The following is a 16,320-nucleotide window of genomic DNA, read 5'->3' on the forward strand; positions in this document are numbered from 1 at the left end:
CTCTGCCTCCTGAGGGCTGGGATTAAAGGCTTGCACCACCACACACCCTGCTTGATTCATTTGTAGCATCTTTGTGCTTGTCTTCTAACCAGAATGGACAGCTTTGAAGGGATCCAATGACTGAGCTGTGTGAAGTAGAGACAGAAATTGAGGCTGACAGAAGAGCCTCTGACTCCTGAGTCAGTCACACGCATTTTGAGAATATTTGCAGAGCAGAGGGGTGTGTCAGTGACCCCAGCTATTCAGGAGGCTGAGGAGAAAGGAGTTTGTTTCGGGGGCTTTTGTTTTTAGTTTGAGGCAGGGTTTCGTGTTGCCTAAGCTGGTTTCAAACTTTCGGTGTGATCCAGGACTGATCTAGAATCCCTGACTGTCCTGCCTCTGTCTCCCAAGTGCTGGGATTACAGGTGAGTACCACATCTCACTGACTCCAGGACCTCGAGACCAGACTGGGTGACACAATGAGACCCCTGCCTATAATCAATAAATCAGATTTGAAGTATGAGAAATATTAGCTGTGTGAAGTCTTGGCTAGCTTAGATCTATGTAGATCTGGCTGGCCTTAAAATTAAAATCTGCCTGACATGTTCCCTGGAGTGTTAGGATGGAAGGCCTGGGCCACCACCACCGTGGTTTTCACTTTTGACAGATTCAAGGTGTGTAAGTAGCATATGCTAACAGGGATGTTGCATAACCATGTTTGCATTTATGTGTGTGTAATTTTCCAAGAATATTACACATTGCATGGCTGTTTACTGAAAGGAAGTTGTTGGGTTTCATGTAATAAAATCATAAAAGTAGCTAACACCTTTAATTTTCACAGTGTCAACAATATTTAAATACACTGCACATCATATTTAATCCACACGGTAGTCCTACAAAGTTGATATTTATATTAACCCCCAATTGACTGATAAGGAAACTGAGACACAGAGTTTAGATCCCGGGCCACACAGCTGGCATGTGGAGTTACCAGAATTCTAATCCAGGAACTCCTGACTCCAGAATTTGTGCTTCAGACAACCACTTCTTTTTTTTTTTTTTTAGATTTATTTATTTATTATATATACCATGTTCTGTCTGCATGTATCCCTGTGCACCAGAAGAGGGCATCAGATCTCATAACGGATGGTTGTGAGCCACCATGTGATTGCTGGGAATTGAACTCAGGACCTCTGGAAGAGCAGTTAATGCCCTTAACCTCTGAGCCATCAATCCAGCCCCAGACAACTTCTTTAAACCACTTCCTCCCTTCCTTTACCTTTTTCCACTCATGGAGACCTACACCATTCTTTTTTGTTGTTGTTGTTCTTTAAAGCTATATATAGTTCTGCCATGTAGCCCAGGATGGCTCGAAACTCACTCTATACCCCAGCCTATTCTAAAACTCAATAGCAATTGTCCTGCCTTAGGCTTCCAAGTTCTGAAATTACAGTACACTGCCGTACCTGGCAGACTTAATGACTATTGGATATACTTAGGTTTGAGGTGAGACATTCAACTGTCAGAAGCACTAGGAACACAGCATAAAAGAGCCTTATGTTGCTTATTCTTGGGTAGGAGTGTGGGGACTGGAAGCCATGATACAAATTCATTATGAGAAACATCAGGACTTAACACGACCTGTTCAAAGAGTAAATACTGATGGAAAAGGTTTTTAACAGGCGCATCATTAAAACAGTAGGTGATCTGTTCTCAAGTATTTGAGATTATCTGAATCCATTCATTAATTTATTGAGACAGGGTTTCTCTCTGTAGTCCAGGCTGGCCTCAAACTTGCTATCCTCGTGCTTTAGCCTTCTTAGTGACCTAATTTGAAATAAATTTCTTCTGAGTAATCCTAGAAGTCATCCCAGACCTGCAAGTCTATATACAGAGACTGATTTGTGACTTAGAAAAAAAAAAAAAGCTAGGGTTTTCTTCTGTAGTCGAGGCTGGCCTCCAGCTCACTGAGTACCCTAGGCTGATCTTCCGCTGCCTCAGTCTCTTGAGTGCTGGGATGTTGGCATGAACCATTACCACAGCTGGGATTTGTTTTTGTTTTTCAGGAGTACTAAACTAGAAAAAGGTGGGATCAGTGGAATGATGTGTTATACTTGTAGGTTTGGGGGTTTAAATGCCATCTTCTGTGTTCAAATACTTTTTCTACAATCACTGAAGCATAATACCCCAAGCAAGGAAGCCTGATTAAAAGACAAAGTAGAGTGGTGTTTCCCTTCTCTGTACTATTGCATGAAAACTTGGCTGCTTTAACTTTCATAAAATGATCACATTTAAGCTTTTTGATAGATATGGAAAATAAATCCATGCTCTTCTGAGTACTGAAATTCCTGGTGTGAGACATCTAGCTTCAATACTGTAATAAAACCGAGAGAAGTGTAGTTTCATGTCAACTTACCAGTTAATAGTAAAATAAGAACCTTAAGTGCTAGCCCTACTTTAATACTTGGACAAAAATATATTAGCCTTTAATTTTAAGGGGGAAAGCATGCCAGTTACCACTTGTAGTTTCTCTTCTTTGGATATTCTCTCCCATTGCTACACACACACACCAGTATCAGCAAGCAGATACTTAAAATATCTGGTGTGTGCATTTTCAAAATAGCAGTCTCATGGTGACTTTTGATAATATCTTCTCCCAGATTCTCTGGATTTGACAAGTCTTTTGATATTGATGTTTGTTGATGGCTCACTAAGCTCTGGCTGTAGAGGCCAGGTGTGCCAGGTTCCCATCAGCAAGGTGCTGTGGGAGGGACTTGGAGAGCTAGGAAGTTGTTATAGCTGTGCAGCAAAGGTAAGCCTTCAGAAGTGCCGAGTCATCAAGTGTTAGCCAGCAGAGGGGCGTTTCCATTGCCTCAAGTTTTCAGTGTATTCTTATCAGGCAGGGCCACTCCTTTCCCTTTGGGCCCCCCACCCCTGCCCCGCCCGCCCCCGCCCCGCGTTTCCAGAGGGGTTGTAAATGCAGTGTGAACTGAGTGCATTTCTTTGGACATTGTCTTAGCAATCCATCTTTTCAATATCCTATGAAATGGTGTGGCTGCAGTATAGTCAGTGGTGAGGGCGTGCCTAGTAACTGTATCCAAGGCCTTAGTTTCGCTAAGAAACTAAGTTCACCTAGAAATGGGAACATTTTGGGAAAAGATTGAAAACCCATATAAGAGATAAAAGATGAATTATATACATTCAAAATATTCTCATTTATTCAACATACATTGTAGGAGAAAGCATCACATGACATACAAATGTAAATGCGATTTAAACTTTGTTGATTAAAAAATTACAGCAATTTGCAAAAAAAATTACAGCAATTTGCAATAAATGTTTTTTGAAAGAATTAAAAGAAAATATACTGATAGTAACAGGGAATACTAAAAAAAAACGGGGGGGGGATTTCCCCCCAGGTTTTCAAAAATCTTTGTCATTAAGTACATATTTAAAATGAGGGGAAATGTGCTTTAAAGTAGTTGTCACCTTGATGCATACCCAGGTTTTAAGCTGATTCAGGGTGAGATTTACTGTGAACCTGAGCCTGTTGAAATGTGAGCCTCCCGAACCCTCCTGCTTTAGGCAAACAGTAACCCTTGGAATGGGATCTTACGTTTCACAATAAGAACACAGACAATGAGCTTTTACAAATAATGAATTATTAAATGTTACCAAAAACTAGTTAAAATCACTCTCCAGTCATTTACGTTAAAATGCTGCTTTTTTATTTTATTATAGCTTTTCAACCATGTGAAATTTCATATAGTGACCGCCCCTCACCGTTCAGATTGAAAGCCCCCTGGAATTTTGAAAATGACCCAAATTATTTGAAGACTTTAAATGTAAATACCTCATGGTTTAGTCCTGCTGTTGTACAGCTGGGTAACTTGAAATTGGAATACCTACAGTAAGTTCAGGGCTTTTCTATTTGTATAATTTCTTTAAGATGGGATACCTAATGGCTTTAATTATTTCTGTTGCCTCTTTGCCTGTGATGAAGTAAATGCATCTCTGGTTCAGGCATTCTGTGCTGAAATACTGGTTTGTTAAATCCACAGGAAATGAGATGGGAGAGCCAGAGGAAAGGGAATGGTTAACCATGGAGGAGGGACAGGCCCAGCACTTTGCCTAGAGGCCGCTGGGAAAGTGACGTCCTGTAGCATTTGCTGTTCTAGAAAGTGCAGAGACACGTAGTGAGAATGGGAGGGCCTAGAAGGAGGCCGTGTCTCTCTAGTGTGGGGTATATTTATCCGTAAGAGACGCTGCCTGCTGCCTGCTGCCTCCAGACAGCGGAGCCGAGTCGCTGATTGCTTTAACTTTTAAGATAGCCAGCTTGCCTTATTTTCTCAGAATCGTTGTATTGCTAAGACTGGAGACGCTGTTTTCTTTTACAAAGGGAAAGCTAAGTTCATTTCAAGGCATTCGAAATGGGGAAAGACTATTATTACATTTTGGGAATTGAAAAAGGAGCTACAGATGAAGACATTAAAAAGGCTTACCGAAAGCAAGCCCTCAGATTCCACCCGGACAAGAACAAATCCCCGCAAGCAGAGGAGAAATTTAAAGAGGTCGCAGAAGCCTATGAAGTACTGAGTGATCCTAAAAAGAGAGAGATATATGATCAGTTTGGGGAAGAAGGTAAGCTGCCCATTTCCCTTCCTTTGGCCCTGAATCTCACCTTTTTCTCTCTCAGCCTCCTGGTTATCTTTAAATTAGATCGGCAGGCATACCTGAAATAAAAAGGGAAATAACTGATTAAAAACAAGGTTTTATTCCTGATTATTTGAGTGAGCTATGAATGAAGTGTTCATGTTTGTTTTTTGTTTTGTCTTAAATAATATTGTATTATACATATTCTACTGTTAGACTTACAGTTTTAGCACCTTATTTTTTAAAAGAAATTTTAATTAAATTCCTGTGCTGAGGAATGAATTGTTTAAAAGTCTTATGCAACCTGCGCTTTTTTAAAAAAATGGATTCCCCCCCCCCCCAGAATTAATAGTCTTCAGTCACTTAAAATCTTAAAATTGTCAGTTCAAATTCTGGGTCCTTTATATTTTATTCAGAAAAACAAGAAGGGTTTTTTTTTTTTTTTTTTGCCTTTTTAGAGCAAAGCTAGTTGAGACTGAACAAGACAGAGTCGTGTGTCTTAGACACAGAAGGCACAGGCATTTAGCGTCTAGTTGTTTTTGGCAATCTGCCTAGAGAAGAAAGAATTTTCCTGATGTCATAAAATACCAGAACAAGTTTTTTAGCTTAATTGTAAACAGTGATTGAGTGCCAGGCAACAAGGTCTCAGAGTTTGGTTTTCCTTTTTAACCTAAAATGGCCACCTGGTTAGAACAAGGTCTGATTTTCCTTGAGTTAACTATCCTTTCTGACATTTTACTATCTATGTGAGAGGAAAGTGTGCACCCCCAATCTTCCCTCCCGAGGTGGGGGGCGTTCCCTCTGCCACACTCTCCCCCTGCCTTCTGAGACTAGAACTTAGTGAGTGAGCACAGGAAACGGGAGACCTTTGAGAGTCTCCTTTTATCGATGTGGACCCTAAACCAGGTTTGTCCAGCATCTCCATGAAATGTATGCATAAACTAGAACCTTTCCATTGTCAGTGAGCAGCAACAGCTGCTTTAACTCATGTGAGCTTGGGTTTTTAAATTTAAAATTGGGACTAACGCACTTTCATTACTTTCCTTCAAATGTCTTCCAAGTCACCGTGGCCATGGACACAGTTTTGTTTTCCTTCTGTTTATAGCATTTAACATCAGATTTCCCTAATTAGAAATAAATCCTTCAAACAGAGCCGTGGCGTGGCCCCTGGCTTTGCATTAAGCAAGCTGAATTGGTAGTTCAGTGCAGCAGTGCGGAGGTTCTTTTCTCCTGTTTTGTTTTTTTGCTCAGAGAACCAAGAGTTAAGGTTTATGCTGCCACCTTTGGTAGTGGTGCAGATGTACAGTGTCGGGTTCTTACAAAGTGACTAATTGAAAACAAGCAAGTAGTGGACAGTGGAGCCTCTCTATTCCCCTCCGTCACACCACTGCTGTGGTAGGACAGTCTCAGGAGCGAGCAGGATCCTCAGACAGCACCAGACAGACTCTGCTGAGAACCTGGAGAAGAGAGAGGTTCTGTGAATCCCCACGAGAGCCACTTCCGTCTTACTGACTCCCAAGTGCATCTCTCCTGTGACTCGCTTGTTAACACGTTTGACGTTAGATTTTCAAGTCACCAAAATGGTGCACTTGAGTCTTCAAGTCTCCTTTCGGCAGTGCTTTTCTTGAGTAATTCCCCTCCACCCCACATTACTTTGATATATTTTTTACTGATCATTACCCGTGACTTAAATTTTGAAAAACTGAGTCATGACTGCCTGTATGCCCTGAATCTCTTTTATTCCTGGTGCTCGTAGCCCAGATGAGTGTCATAAGCACTAAAGGAGCATGAGGCACGATTGTTTTCTTACAGCATTGCAGTACCATGCAGTTACAAGCTATTTGAAAATACAGGAGAAGGAAAATTGTTGAGTTTTTAGAATTCTTCCTTCACAGAAGAGTGGTTCATTTATCTGTAGAATAGCACACTGTTGTTTTAGAGCCCTATGGGGTGGGAGTGTGTGTAGCTCAGTGTCCCAGCACTTGACAAGTATGTAGGAGCCCCTGCTCTCAGTCCTTAGCACCTTCCTTACAAAAATCTCCTGTCAGTGTGCTGTGTAGGAATGTGAGGAAGGCTTTTTCTCTTTCTCCTGTTCTCACTGTCTGTGCTTTATAGTCCTGGGTCCATAAGCCTCTCCAGTAGTGAGAAATACTGAATCCTAAAACTGGAAATACTGACTTACTAGCCAGCATACTCTTCCATCCCATTGTCACTCCTGGAGCTAGATTAGAAATAAGGAACTGTGGACCGAGAAGTGTATGAGATAATGCCAAATGTCTCTATTTGGGAATTAAGAGACCAACAGACCATTAGTCTTGTTTGTTCTGTTCCTGGGGATCTACAAAAGGAAAACAAAACAACACATTTTCTCAAACCAAGACATATGCCTGGCTATTCACCGAGGCCCCATCAAGCGTCCTGCATCAGAGCATCCGAAAGTCACATAGGTTAGCAAGTGGCTAAACAAAAGTATATATCCTAATGGGGTGCTTTGGGGCAGTTAAAAGTGCCCATTTAATGAAATATGTCACAACTGGATGAACCTTGAAAAATACACTGGGTGAAAGAATCCTGGTACAAGAGACTATACATATTATATAATTAATTTTTTGTGAGATGTCTGGAAAAGAGCTTTATAGAGATATCTGAACCAGCTTGCCTGGGGCTGGAGGGAGAGATAGGCATAAGCTGTACGAAGCAGAGAACACTTCGGAATGGTGGCCGATTCCACAATGGATTGTGGTGACAGTCATTAAACTTTGTAAATTCATTACAGTTGAACTGCATACAAGTTAGTTTTGTAGTGTAATCTACATATTAAATAATATATCAGTTCTTTCCACAAGCAAAAATTTGAAAATAACCATGGAACTACAGACATTTAAGATTGGATTCTGACATATTCTCTGTCCTGAGGTTTTGGGCTTGGTTAAGTGGAGGTGAACACAGTTTGCATTAAGCAGTGAAGCTCTTTTTCTCTGTTGAGTAAGAGAGATGGCTCTGTGGATAAAGGTTGACTTGATCCCACACCCTGGGACCTACGTGGTGGAAAGAGGGAACTGACTCCTGAAGGTTGTCCTCTGACTTCTATATGCACACCATGGTATGCACATATCCACACACAGACCGGTGACCACAAGTAAATGCAACATAAAAATGTGAAATAAAGACATAAAATTTGTTTCCCTCCAAACACATCTTGGAGGGTTCTGTGTTTCTGATATCTCTTCTTCTGTCTTCACTTGGCCTGTTGATTACTGCTCACTAATGTTCTTCAGTTGCTGGAGTAGTTTCATGTCTTTAAACTGTTTTGGCATATTAACCTTTGCCTAGTTTACTGTTCTCCTTAAAGTAGCTAGTCACCTCTTTGTTTTCTGTGTTCTATAGATGCATAGGTTTCTTGGTTCTTGTTTATAACTGGAAAGTTCTGCTACAAATAGAAACATTTGACACATTCCATCTCCTTAAAGTAAGAGTTCGTAAACCCCATCATGTTCCCTTTGCAAATCCAGTTCTGGTTTAGTGTTTCTTCTTTTCATAATTGTTTGTCAGACAACTAAGCCGTTGCTGTGAGGAGTGTCCCCAGAATGTTTCGGTTTTGCATATTAAGTTAGCTAGTGGATTTGAAGCTCAGGTAGAAGGGGAATTAGAGTCTATTCCCTGACTAGACAGTGTCTAGAAAACATTTCAGAGCGGAGAGTATCCAGCCTGATGTTGACTGTTTTTATTGGGAGTTGCAGCATGCACAATTAGGGTTAACTATCTAGTTGGTGATGTTCTTGCTGCAGTCAAGTGTGGAGCAGTGCAGAAGATAAGAAGTTCATGTCACAGTCCAGCAGCATTTTGTGGGATCTCCTCCTTATTGAAGTAGCTTCATTCCTTGTCTGACCTACACATATGACTGTTCTATGTCTAGGAAAATCTCAAGGTTGAATTTTTGTCTGTTCTGATGAGTAAGTCACTTCAGGCTGTGTGTAAATTTTCTCACAGACTATAGTACTGACTGAATTACCATTTTTGGGAGCAAGGGAAGAGGTTTTAGGGAAAAGCCAAGCCTATGATGTAATACTGAAAATGTTATTCTTTCTTTTCTGTTATGTGACCTTTAGAGAACTAAGGGTAGGCAAGCTCATTTACCCAACTGGTAAATTATTAGACTTTATGAAATCTGCAGGAAAAGGGTTACAGTTATTGAAGTAACTTAAGTCCTCATTTAGTTACCTTGTCGTGACTTTGAGTTCTATACTTATTCTATCATATAAGAAAGTCCGTCATCCACTTTTTCACATTTAGTGTTATACTTGTACTAAAAGGAAGACTGAATGAGCCGTATGCATCCCACTACTACAAGCCAAACCCCAACTACTGTGTGGATTCACCATTCATGTTCCCTCTCTACCCCCAACACACACACACACACACACACACACACACACACACACACATACATAATAAAAGCAGACTATACAGTAAGCTGTGAAAATGAAGTCTCGTTGGAGTTCACAGTGATTAAATTTCATGCAGGGTGTGCATTCTGCTTTTGCTTTGTCTTCTTTAGACTGACCCTCAGAACACCTCCTTTAGTTTCAACTTAGGAGGACTTTAAGGACCAGTTGATTTTCTTCATTCAGTAGACTGATTTCTGTCATTTTCAATCCCATACTTATGAGCAATGCAAAACTTAGTAATATATTTTCCCTGTCCTCTAATTACTCAGTTTGGGATGTAAAAAATCTCCCAGTTTAAACTAGTTTTTCATAGTTCTGTAATCTTCATTTCCCTCCTTCCTTTCTGGTCAGGAATTCCTCTAAGGCTCCTCCAGAAGTCTTTGCCAAGATTGGCCTCCTAAAGCATCACTGTGTTGTTTTGTGGGCCTGAGTTGAATCTTCCTTTGGGATGTGGTAGGGGATATATATATATATATATATATATATATATATATATATATGTATGTATGTATATATATATATATATATATATTCTTTGTCAGCCACATGTTACTTTATTGATCCTTTGGGCCAAGGGTCACAGTGCTGCAGTCAGACAGAAATAACAAGCCCAGGCCACATGCTAGAAAGACCCCAGGCTCTTGATTTCACTCCTGGTTCTGTATGCTTTGAATCAGGATGCAATAAGGTAGAGCTGAGAAGTCTTGCTGTCTAAGATAATAATCATCTAGTGTCCACAAAAACGCTTCCCACACTGCCCTCTTTTTTTAGAACTTCTTCCCCTTGCTGCTAAGAAATAGTTCTATTTAGTTCTTAAGAAGTAAAAGGGCCTGGCTGGGGGCTGGAGAGGTGGCTGAGCTCCTTTCTCAGTGCCCGTGGAAGGAGGGCTCATGGCCTCTGTCTGTAACTCTAGCTGCAGGGGACTTGATGCCGATGGCCTTCATGGGCACCTGCACTCATGTGTACATACCTGCACACACACACACACACACACACAAACACACACACACACACACACACTCACACACACTCACACACACACACACTCTCACACACACTCACACACACACTCACACACACACTCTCACACACACACTCACACACACTCACACACACACACACACTCACACACTCACACTCACTCACACACACACTCACACACTCACACACACTCACACACTCACACTCACTCACACACACACTCACACACTCACACACACTCACACACTCACACTCACTCACACACACTCACACACTCACACACACTCACACACACACACACACAGAGAGAGACACACACACTCACACACACAGACACACACACACACCACACTCACACACACTCACACCACACACACACACACAGAGACACACACACACACCACACACACACACACCACACACACACTCACATACACACTCACACACACAGCACACACACTCACTCACACACAGCACACACACACACACACACACACACACACACACACACGTCTCCACATAATTAAAATAATAAAACCTTAAAAAACAGCAAAAGAAATGAAGTAAAGCTACTTAGTATGAATACGCTGTTACTTATTGATTACATTAATTAGTTATCATGGCACTTAAGGATTTAGATTCTTTGTTAATTATTAACTTTATTTCATCTTTAAAACTCTTTGTAATATTTCAGTATTCTAGGACAGTAGCTTTTGATGTAAAGGATCCTCAGTTTCCTTTTATTTTCCATATTTATTATGAAACAAAGATTCTGGAAGAAACCCCTAAAGCTAAAAATTTGGAGGATCGATTTGAAAGCTAACCCTCTGACTTAGGGTGGCTCTTCTGAAGCTGTGTGACTGTTCTGTTTAATTATAATACTGCTTCTGACCATAGGTGATAAGTCAAAGGTTATTAGCAATACAACTAGCAAATGGTTAACTGTCTGGGGTGCAGCCCTTCCTAATCCCTTTCTCTCCCCTCCCCCCAGGGCTGAAAGGAGGAGCGGGAGGTACTGATGGACAAGGCGGTACCTTCAGGTACACCTTTCACGGAGACCCTCATGCCACGTTTGCAGCCTTTTTTGGAGGTTCCAACCCCTTTGAAATTTTCTTTGGAAGACGGATGGGTGGAGGTCGAGACAATGAAGAAATGGAAATAGATGGTGACCCCTTTAGTGCCTTTGGATTCAGCATGAACGGATATCCCAGAGACAGGAATTCTGTGGGACCCTCCCGTCTCAAACAAGACCCTCCTGTTATCCATGAACTTAGAGTATCACTTGAAGAAATATTTAGTGGCTGTACCAAACGCATGAAGATTTCTCGTAAAAGATTAAACCCTGATGGAAGGAGTTACAGATCTGAGGACAAAATTCTCACCATCGATATTAAAAAAGGGTGGAAAGAAGGCACCAAAATCACTTTTCCAAGGGAAGGTGATGAAACACCAAATAGTATTCCAGCAGACATTGTTTTTATTATTAAAGACAAAGAACACCCCAAATTTAAAAGAGACGGATCAAATATAGTTTACACCGCTAAGATCAGTTTGCGGGAGGTAAGTTGCTAAGACTAAAGAGACATGTGCTGCTGACTGCTCGTGGGAGCTCTCTGTGCAGGAGCTGGCTCTTCCCCAACTCTGCCTGTTTTATTCCTTGTAACAGTTCTCTACACGTGCTACTATTGCATCTTATGGATGACATCATAGCTGCTAAATTTAGTCACTGATGTTAATAATAATGTAAACGTCAGTTTTAAGAGCAAACTTGATTAGCTACTTGATGGCCCAGTGTTGGGTTAGCTGGTTTTAGGCTGTGGGTCTGTGAGATCTGCATTAGAAATCCCACCTCTTTGATCCAAATAGGTTGTTGCAGCCTTTAATACAGTTCCTCATGTTGTGGTCACTCCCAAGCATAAAATTATGTTTGTTTCTACTTTACAACTGTAATTTTGAAACTGTTATGAATCATAATGTAATTATCAGTGAAAAGGCCTTCTGACCACCCCCATACGGGGTCTCCGCCCACAGGCTGAAAACCACTGGTTTATGCAGTTCTGAAATGATTAGTTTGGAGAAGATTTATATAACAAGCATTAAAATATGACAAGCATATAACATAATGTATAATACTACCACTTTATTACAGACCTTGAGTCCTTATTTGCACCACTTCTCAAGGTCAGTTGTATCCCATGACATGGGGTCCTGTCCCTGTCTAAATCTTGAAGACCTCCATATATTCCTACCATGTATTTCAAGCTAGCTTAAAAGGTAGGAATCTGGCTTCCACCCCCAAATATGTTTTCCTTTCCCTGAATTTGATGTTGTCACTTTGTCCAGTTTCTCTGTGTGTTAGAGCTACACTCTGATCACTCAGCCTTCCTTTTGTCCCAGTGCCTGCCGCTAGCAGCCGTGTTTAGTTTAGGCACTGGGTAGTCCCAGTCAGTAAGGAGCTGGTCTGTGTGCCCTTTCTGTCAGTCACTGATTCATGCACAGGTCTCTGAGTCCCATGTGCATTTCTGGAGGAAAGTCTTGCTCATGGTCCTGCAGTAACTCAGCAGGGACTGTACGGCATCCAGTGGACTCTCCAAGACAGCTGCTCCTGTTTTGCTCAGTTCTAAGTTCTTCCTTTTCTCCCATTCGGATCCCTGCCCCTTGAATATTGACAGCTTCAAACTGTTCACTTCCTTGGGTACTGTGAAAGACACCTTTTGCTTCTCTCTTCTTTCTTCTCCTTCCTCTCTCTTTCTGTCTCTTTCTCCTTCCTCTCTCTTTCTCCTTCCTCTCTCTCTCTCTCTCTCTCTCTCTCTGGTAACATGTGGTTATGCTCCTCTTGAACAGATTTTCTAGAACAGGAAAAAGATTGTGTAACTATTGTAATCCTTTTGGAAGTTAAAAACATCACCTCCAGAGTGTTAACCCACCCAGCATATTTTATATTTTCGAGTTTGGGAGTTTTTGTTTATTTTTTTTTTTTTAACTTCATTTTATGTGGTCCACTTTAGGCATTGTGTGGCTGCTCAATTAATGTGCCAACGATGGATGGAAGAAATATACCTATGTCAATCAGTGATATTGTGAAACCTGGGATGAGGAGGAGAATTATTGGATATGGGCTGCCGTTTCCAAAGAACCCTGACCAACGCGGTGACCTGCTGGTAGAGTTTGAAGTGTCTTTCCCTGATGCCATATCCTCCTCCTCCAAAGAGATCCTTAGGAAGCACCTCCCTGCCTCGTAGGATGAGAAGAACCCTGCTACTCATATTTTGATAAGACACTGAAAATATAAGAGGACTGGCACGGCAGTGGACGGATGTGAATTCTGTATAGAGATGTGTAAACTGCTGAGGGTTCATTAAATTGCATGGCTAGAGACGGCTCAGATGGGCAAAGTGGATTTGTTTTTCTTTTTTTACAGTAGCGATGGAGAAGAGAAACCACTCACTGTATTGTAGTTTATTTCTCCCAAACCAGAAACTTTTAGCATTTCATTTCTTAGTGACAGTTGGCTTTGTGGTCAGTAGATGTACTTCTAGTAAAGTGCTAGGGTACCCAAGTACTTTATTGTGTGTCTTTAAGTGATTAATGTGTTAGACGCTCTCAGTAGAAATTAAAACTCTTACCTGTACATGTAATATTCAGAGGAGAATAAAAGTCAAAATCACATGGACATGTCATCTAGGTCACCTTCAGAAATGCTCTTTTGGGCCGGTACCAGGAAAAGAACATATATTTCATATATACATATATTTCACCATTGTGACTTCTCAAGTATGCACTTGCATTTCTCAAGAGCGTGGTTGTGATGTTCTTAAAGCAGCCCTCTTGAAAAAAGATGACGAATGACAGTTTATCTCCTGTGAGAATCCCAATCGCCCATGTTAATGATATTTTACCATAGTCCATTTTAAATGGGCTCCTGTACTTTCATGCAAGTTTGACTATATATCTTGAACTGAATACAATAAGCTCATTTTCTTGTTCATTAGTTTAAGATAATTTGTTTAATAACATTTGTTTTTAGAGGAAATGTTTAAGATAATTTGTTTAATAACATTTGTTTTTAGAGGAAATGTTTAAGATAATTTGTTTAATAGCATTTGTTTTTAGAGGAAATGCTGTTACTTGGCATTAACTTCCCATTTACAATCTTCCATCCTCATAATATGCTGTGTGCACCTTACATCATTTCCCCAAGGACACTGAGCTACCACTATGATTTCAAACCAAATATGGACAGAATAGACACTACTGCTGCTCATGGGCGTGTTGCTACTAGCTGTTGTGCATATAAATATTCTACTTTTTCATGTATATAGATTGTGTTTCCTGGTGTTTTAATTTTTTAAATATATTTACATTTAAAATTATTCTGTCTTCTGTCTTCTATCTATCAAAAGTGATGTTATGAAGTAGGTTTTTTTTGTAAATCAATTTTCAGAATAATGCATATTCATACATAAACATATGGTATGTTGTATGGGCACTATAACTTTTTAGTAGAGTGTAAAGTGATTTAGAAATTTGATACAAGTTATAATAAGCATATACCTTGAGACCTTGTGGCTTTATTGAAATAGAATTCTCATAAGATAAAATCCATGCTAAGCGCCCCTCTGCTTTTGGTGCCAGTGACTGAATGCAGAGCTCCTGCACACCAAGAGCCTCTGCCTTTGCGTCCCTTTCCTCGTGTAGTTAGTGATTTATTATATTCATGCAACTGTACGGCCGTCACCACTATCTAATTCCCATGAAAAGGCCATCACTCCTGTTCTTCCCTTTCAGATCCTCAGATCCTGCAGGACTGACTAATCTGCTTTTCGTGAAGTATGTTTCAGTCCTAAGTGTGTCATACAAACAGAGTCAATTAGCATCCGGCTCTTTCATGTAACTTCATTCACTTAGCGTAGCACTGTTTGCAAGATCCACTCTGGCCTCATTATCAGTAACTTTATCCCTTTTTGTGGCAGGTCATGTACTTGGGTGGAATACCACTCTGTTGACCGCCTCAGTGGTGTTCTAGGCATTTGGGTTGTATCTACTCTGGCTTGTATGAATAATGATTCTGTGAACATCTGTGAGCAGATTTTTGTGTGGGCAGAACTGACTACATTCTCTGGGATACATACTTGAAAGTGGAATTGTTGAAAATAGCTACATACATTAGTTGCAAATGGAAAATTAAAAAAATGCCAGAGAGTTGAGGTAATCATAGCGTCTCTATGAACATCATGGAAATTCTCTTACAAATATGAAGAGCTAAAGTCTCTGGGTAATCCTTGTACTTCATATTTGAAACCCACAGTCTCTGAGTATTGAGTTGTTTGTTTTTTTGTTTTGTGTGTGTGTTTCTTTTGTCTGTCTGTTTTTGGTTTGCAGGGAAGAACGGGGCTTTTCATGGGAATTAGATAGTGGTGACAGCTGCACAGTTGTATGAATATACTAAATTACTAACTACACGAGAAAAGGGAAATGAAGAGGTGGAGGGGGTGTCGCTCCATGGTCAGAGGCACTTGGTAGGGTCTTGCTATGTAACCTTGACTGTGTGGTACTCCTGTGTAGCTCGGGTTGGCTTTAAGTTTATGACAGCCTTTCTTCCTGCCTCACAGGGGTGCTGGAATAACAGGCATGCAGTGTTCACACAACATCTACCTTGAACCAACAATTACTACTATCTTATTGATTATAAACATAAGTAATCTTTCAGTTAAATGTTTTTTAGTAGACAGTTATTCTAGTAGTAGACTAGTGTTCGTATCTATCAGGGTAAGGTGGTGTTTAATGGCCGTGGTAGGACAAATTACAAAGCTGTATAAATTTACAGGAAGCAATGCTTCAGAGTGTGGTGTGCACCCAGTTTCTTTTGGTTAAATGTAAGTAAAGTGTTGCCGGGTGCACACGCCTTTAATCCCAGCACTCAGGAGGCAGAGGCAGGCGGATCTCTGTGAGTTCGAGACCAGCCTGGTCTACAGAGCGAGGCCAGGACAGCCTCCAAAGCCACAGAGAAACCCTGTCTCGAAAAACCAAAAAAAAAAAAAAAAAAAAAAAAAAAAGTAACTAAAGTGTTAAAATTTTCTGATTTACATTATGAGAGTCCTTTTTATTAAAAAAAAAAAAGTTCCTTTTAGGGCTCAGAGGTTAAGGCCCTTGATGCTCTTGCTGGTGGTCCTGGGTTTGGTTCCCAGAACTCACTTGGTGGCTCACCGCATCTGACTCGAGCACTGGGGTCACCGGGCACTCAGGGGTACACTGGCAC

At 40.7% G+C, this 16,320-nt stretch overlaps 1 protein-coding gene across 6 annotated transcripts in view; it reads left to right on the top strand.

Moving 5' to 3' along the window:
* Nucleotides 1-14,431, top strand: part of Dnajb4 (DnaJ heat shock protein family (Hsp40) member B4) — a 36,386-nt gene extending 21,955 nt beyond the window's left edge. The window contains exons 2-5 of one of the 6 annotated variants that reach the window (XM_027395155.2): nt 3,721-3,889; nt 4,333-4,620; nt 11,053-11,621; nt 13,070-14,431. In XM_027395155.2, coding sequence (XP_027250956.1) covers nt 4,410-4,620; nt 11,053-11,621; nt 13,070-13,303 — 1,014 coding nt within the window. In that variant the 5' untranslated portion in view covers nt 3,721-3,889; nt 4,333-4,409 and the 3' untranslated portion in view covers nt 13,304-14,431. Of the gene's footprint in view, nt 1-2,978; nt 3,890-4,332; nt 4,621-11,052; nt 11,622-13,069 lie in introns of those variants that run through there. The other 5 variants (XM_027395158.2, XM_035451252.1, XM_027395157.2 and 2 more) reach the window with 5 other exon arrangements.
* The last annotated feature ends 1,889 nt before the right edge of the window (nt 14,432-16,320 follow it).

This window comes from Cricetulus griseus (assembly GCF_003668045.3).
Source record: "Cricetulus griseus strain 17A/GY chromosome 1 unlocalized genomic scaffold, alternate assembly CriGri-PICRH-1.0 chr1_0, whole genome shotgun sequence".
Lineage (NCBI taxonomy): Eukaryota > Metazoa > Chordata > Mammalia > Rodentia > Cricetidae > Cricetulus > Cricetulus griseus.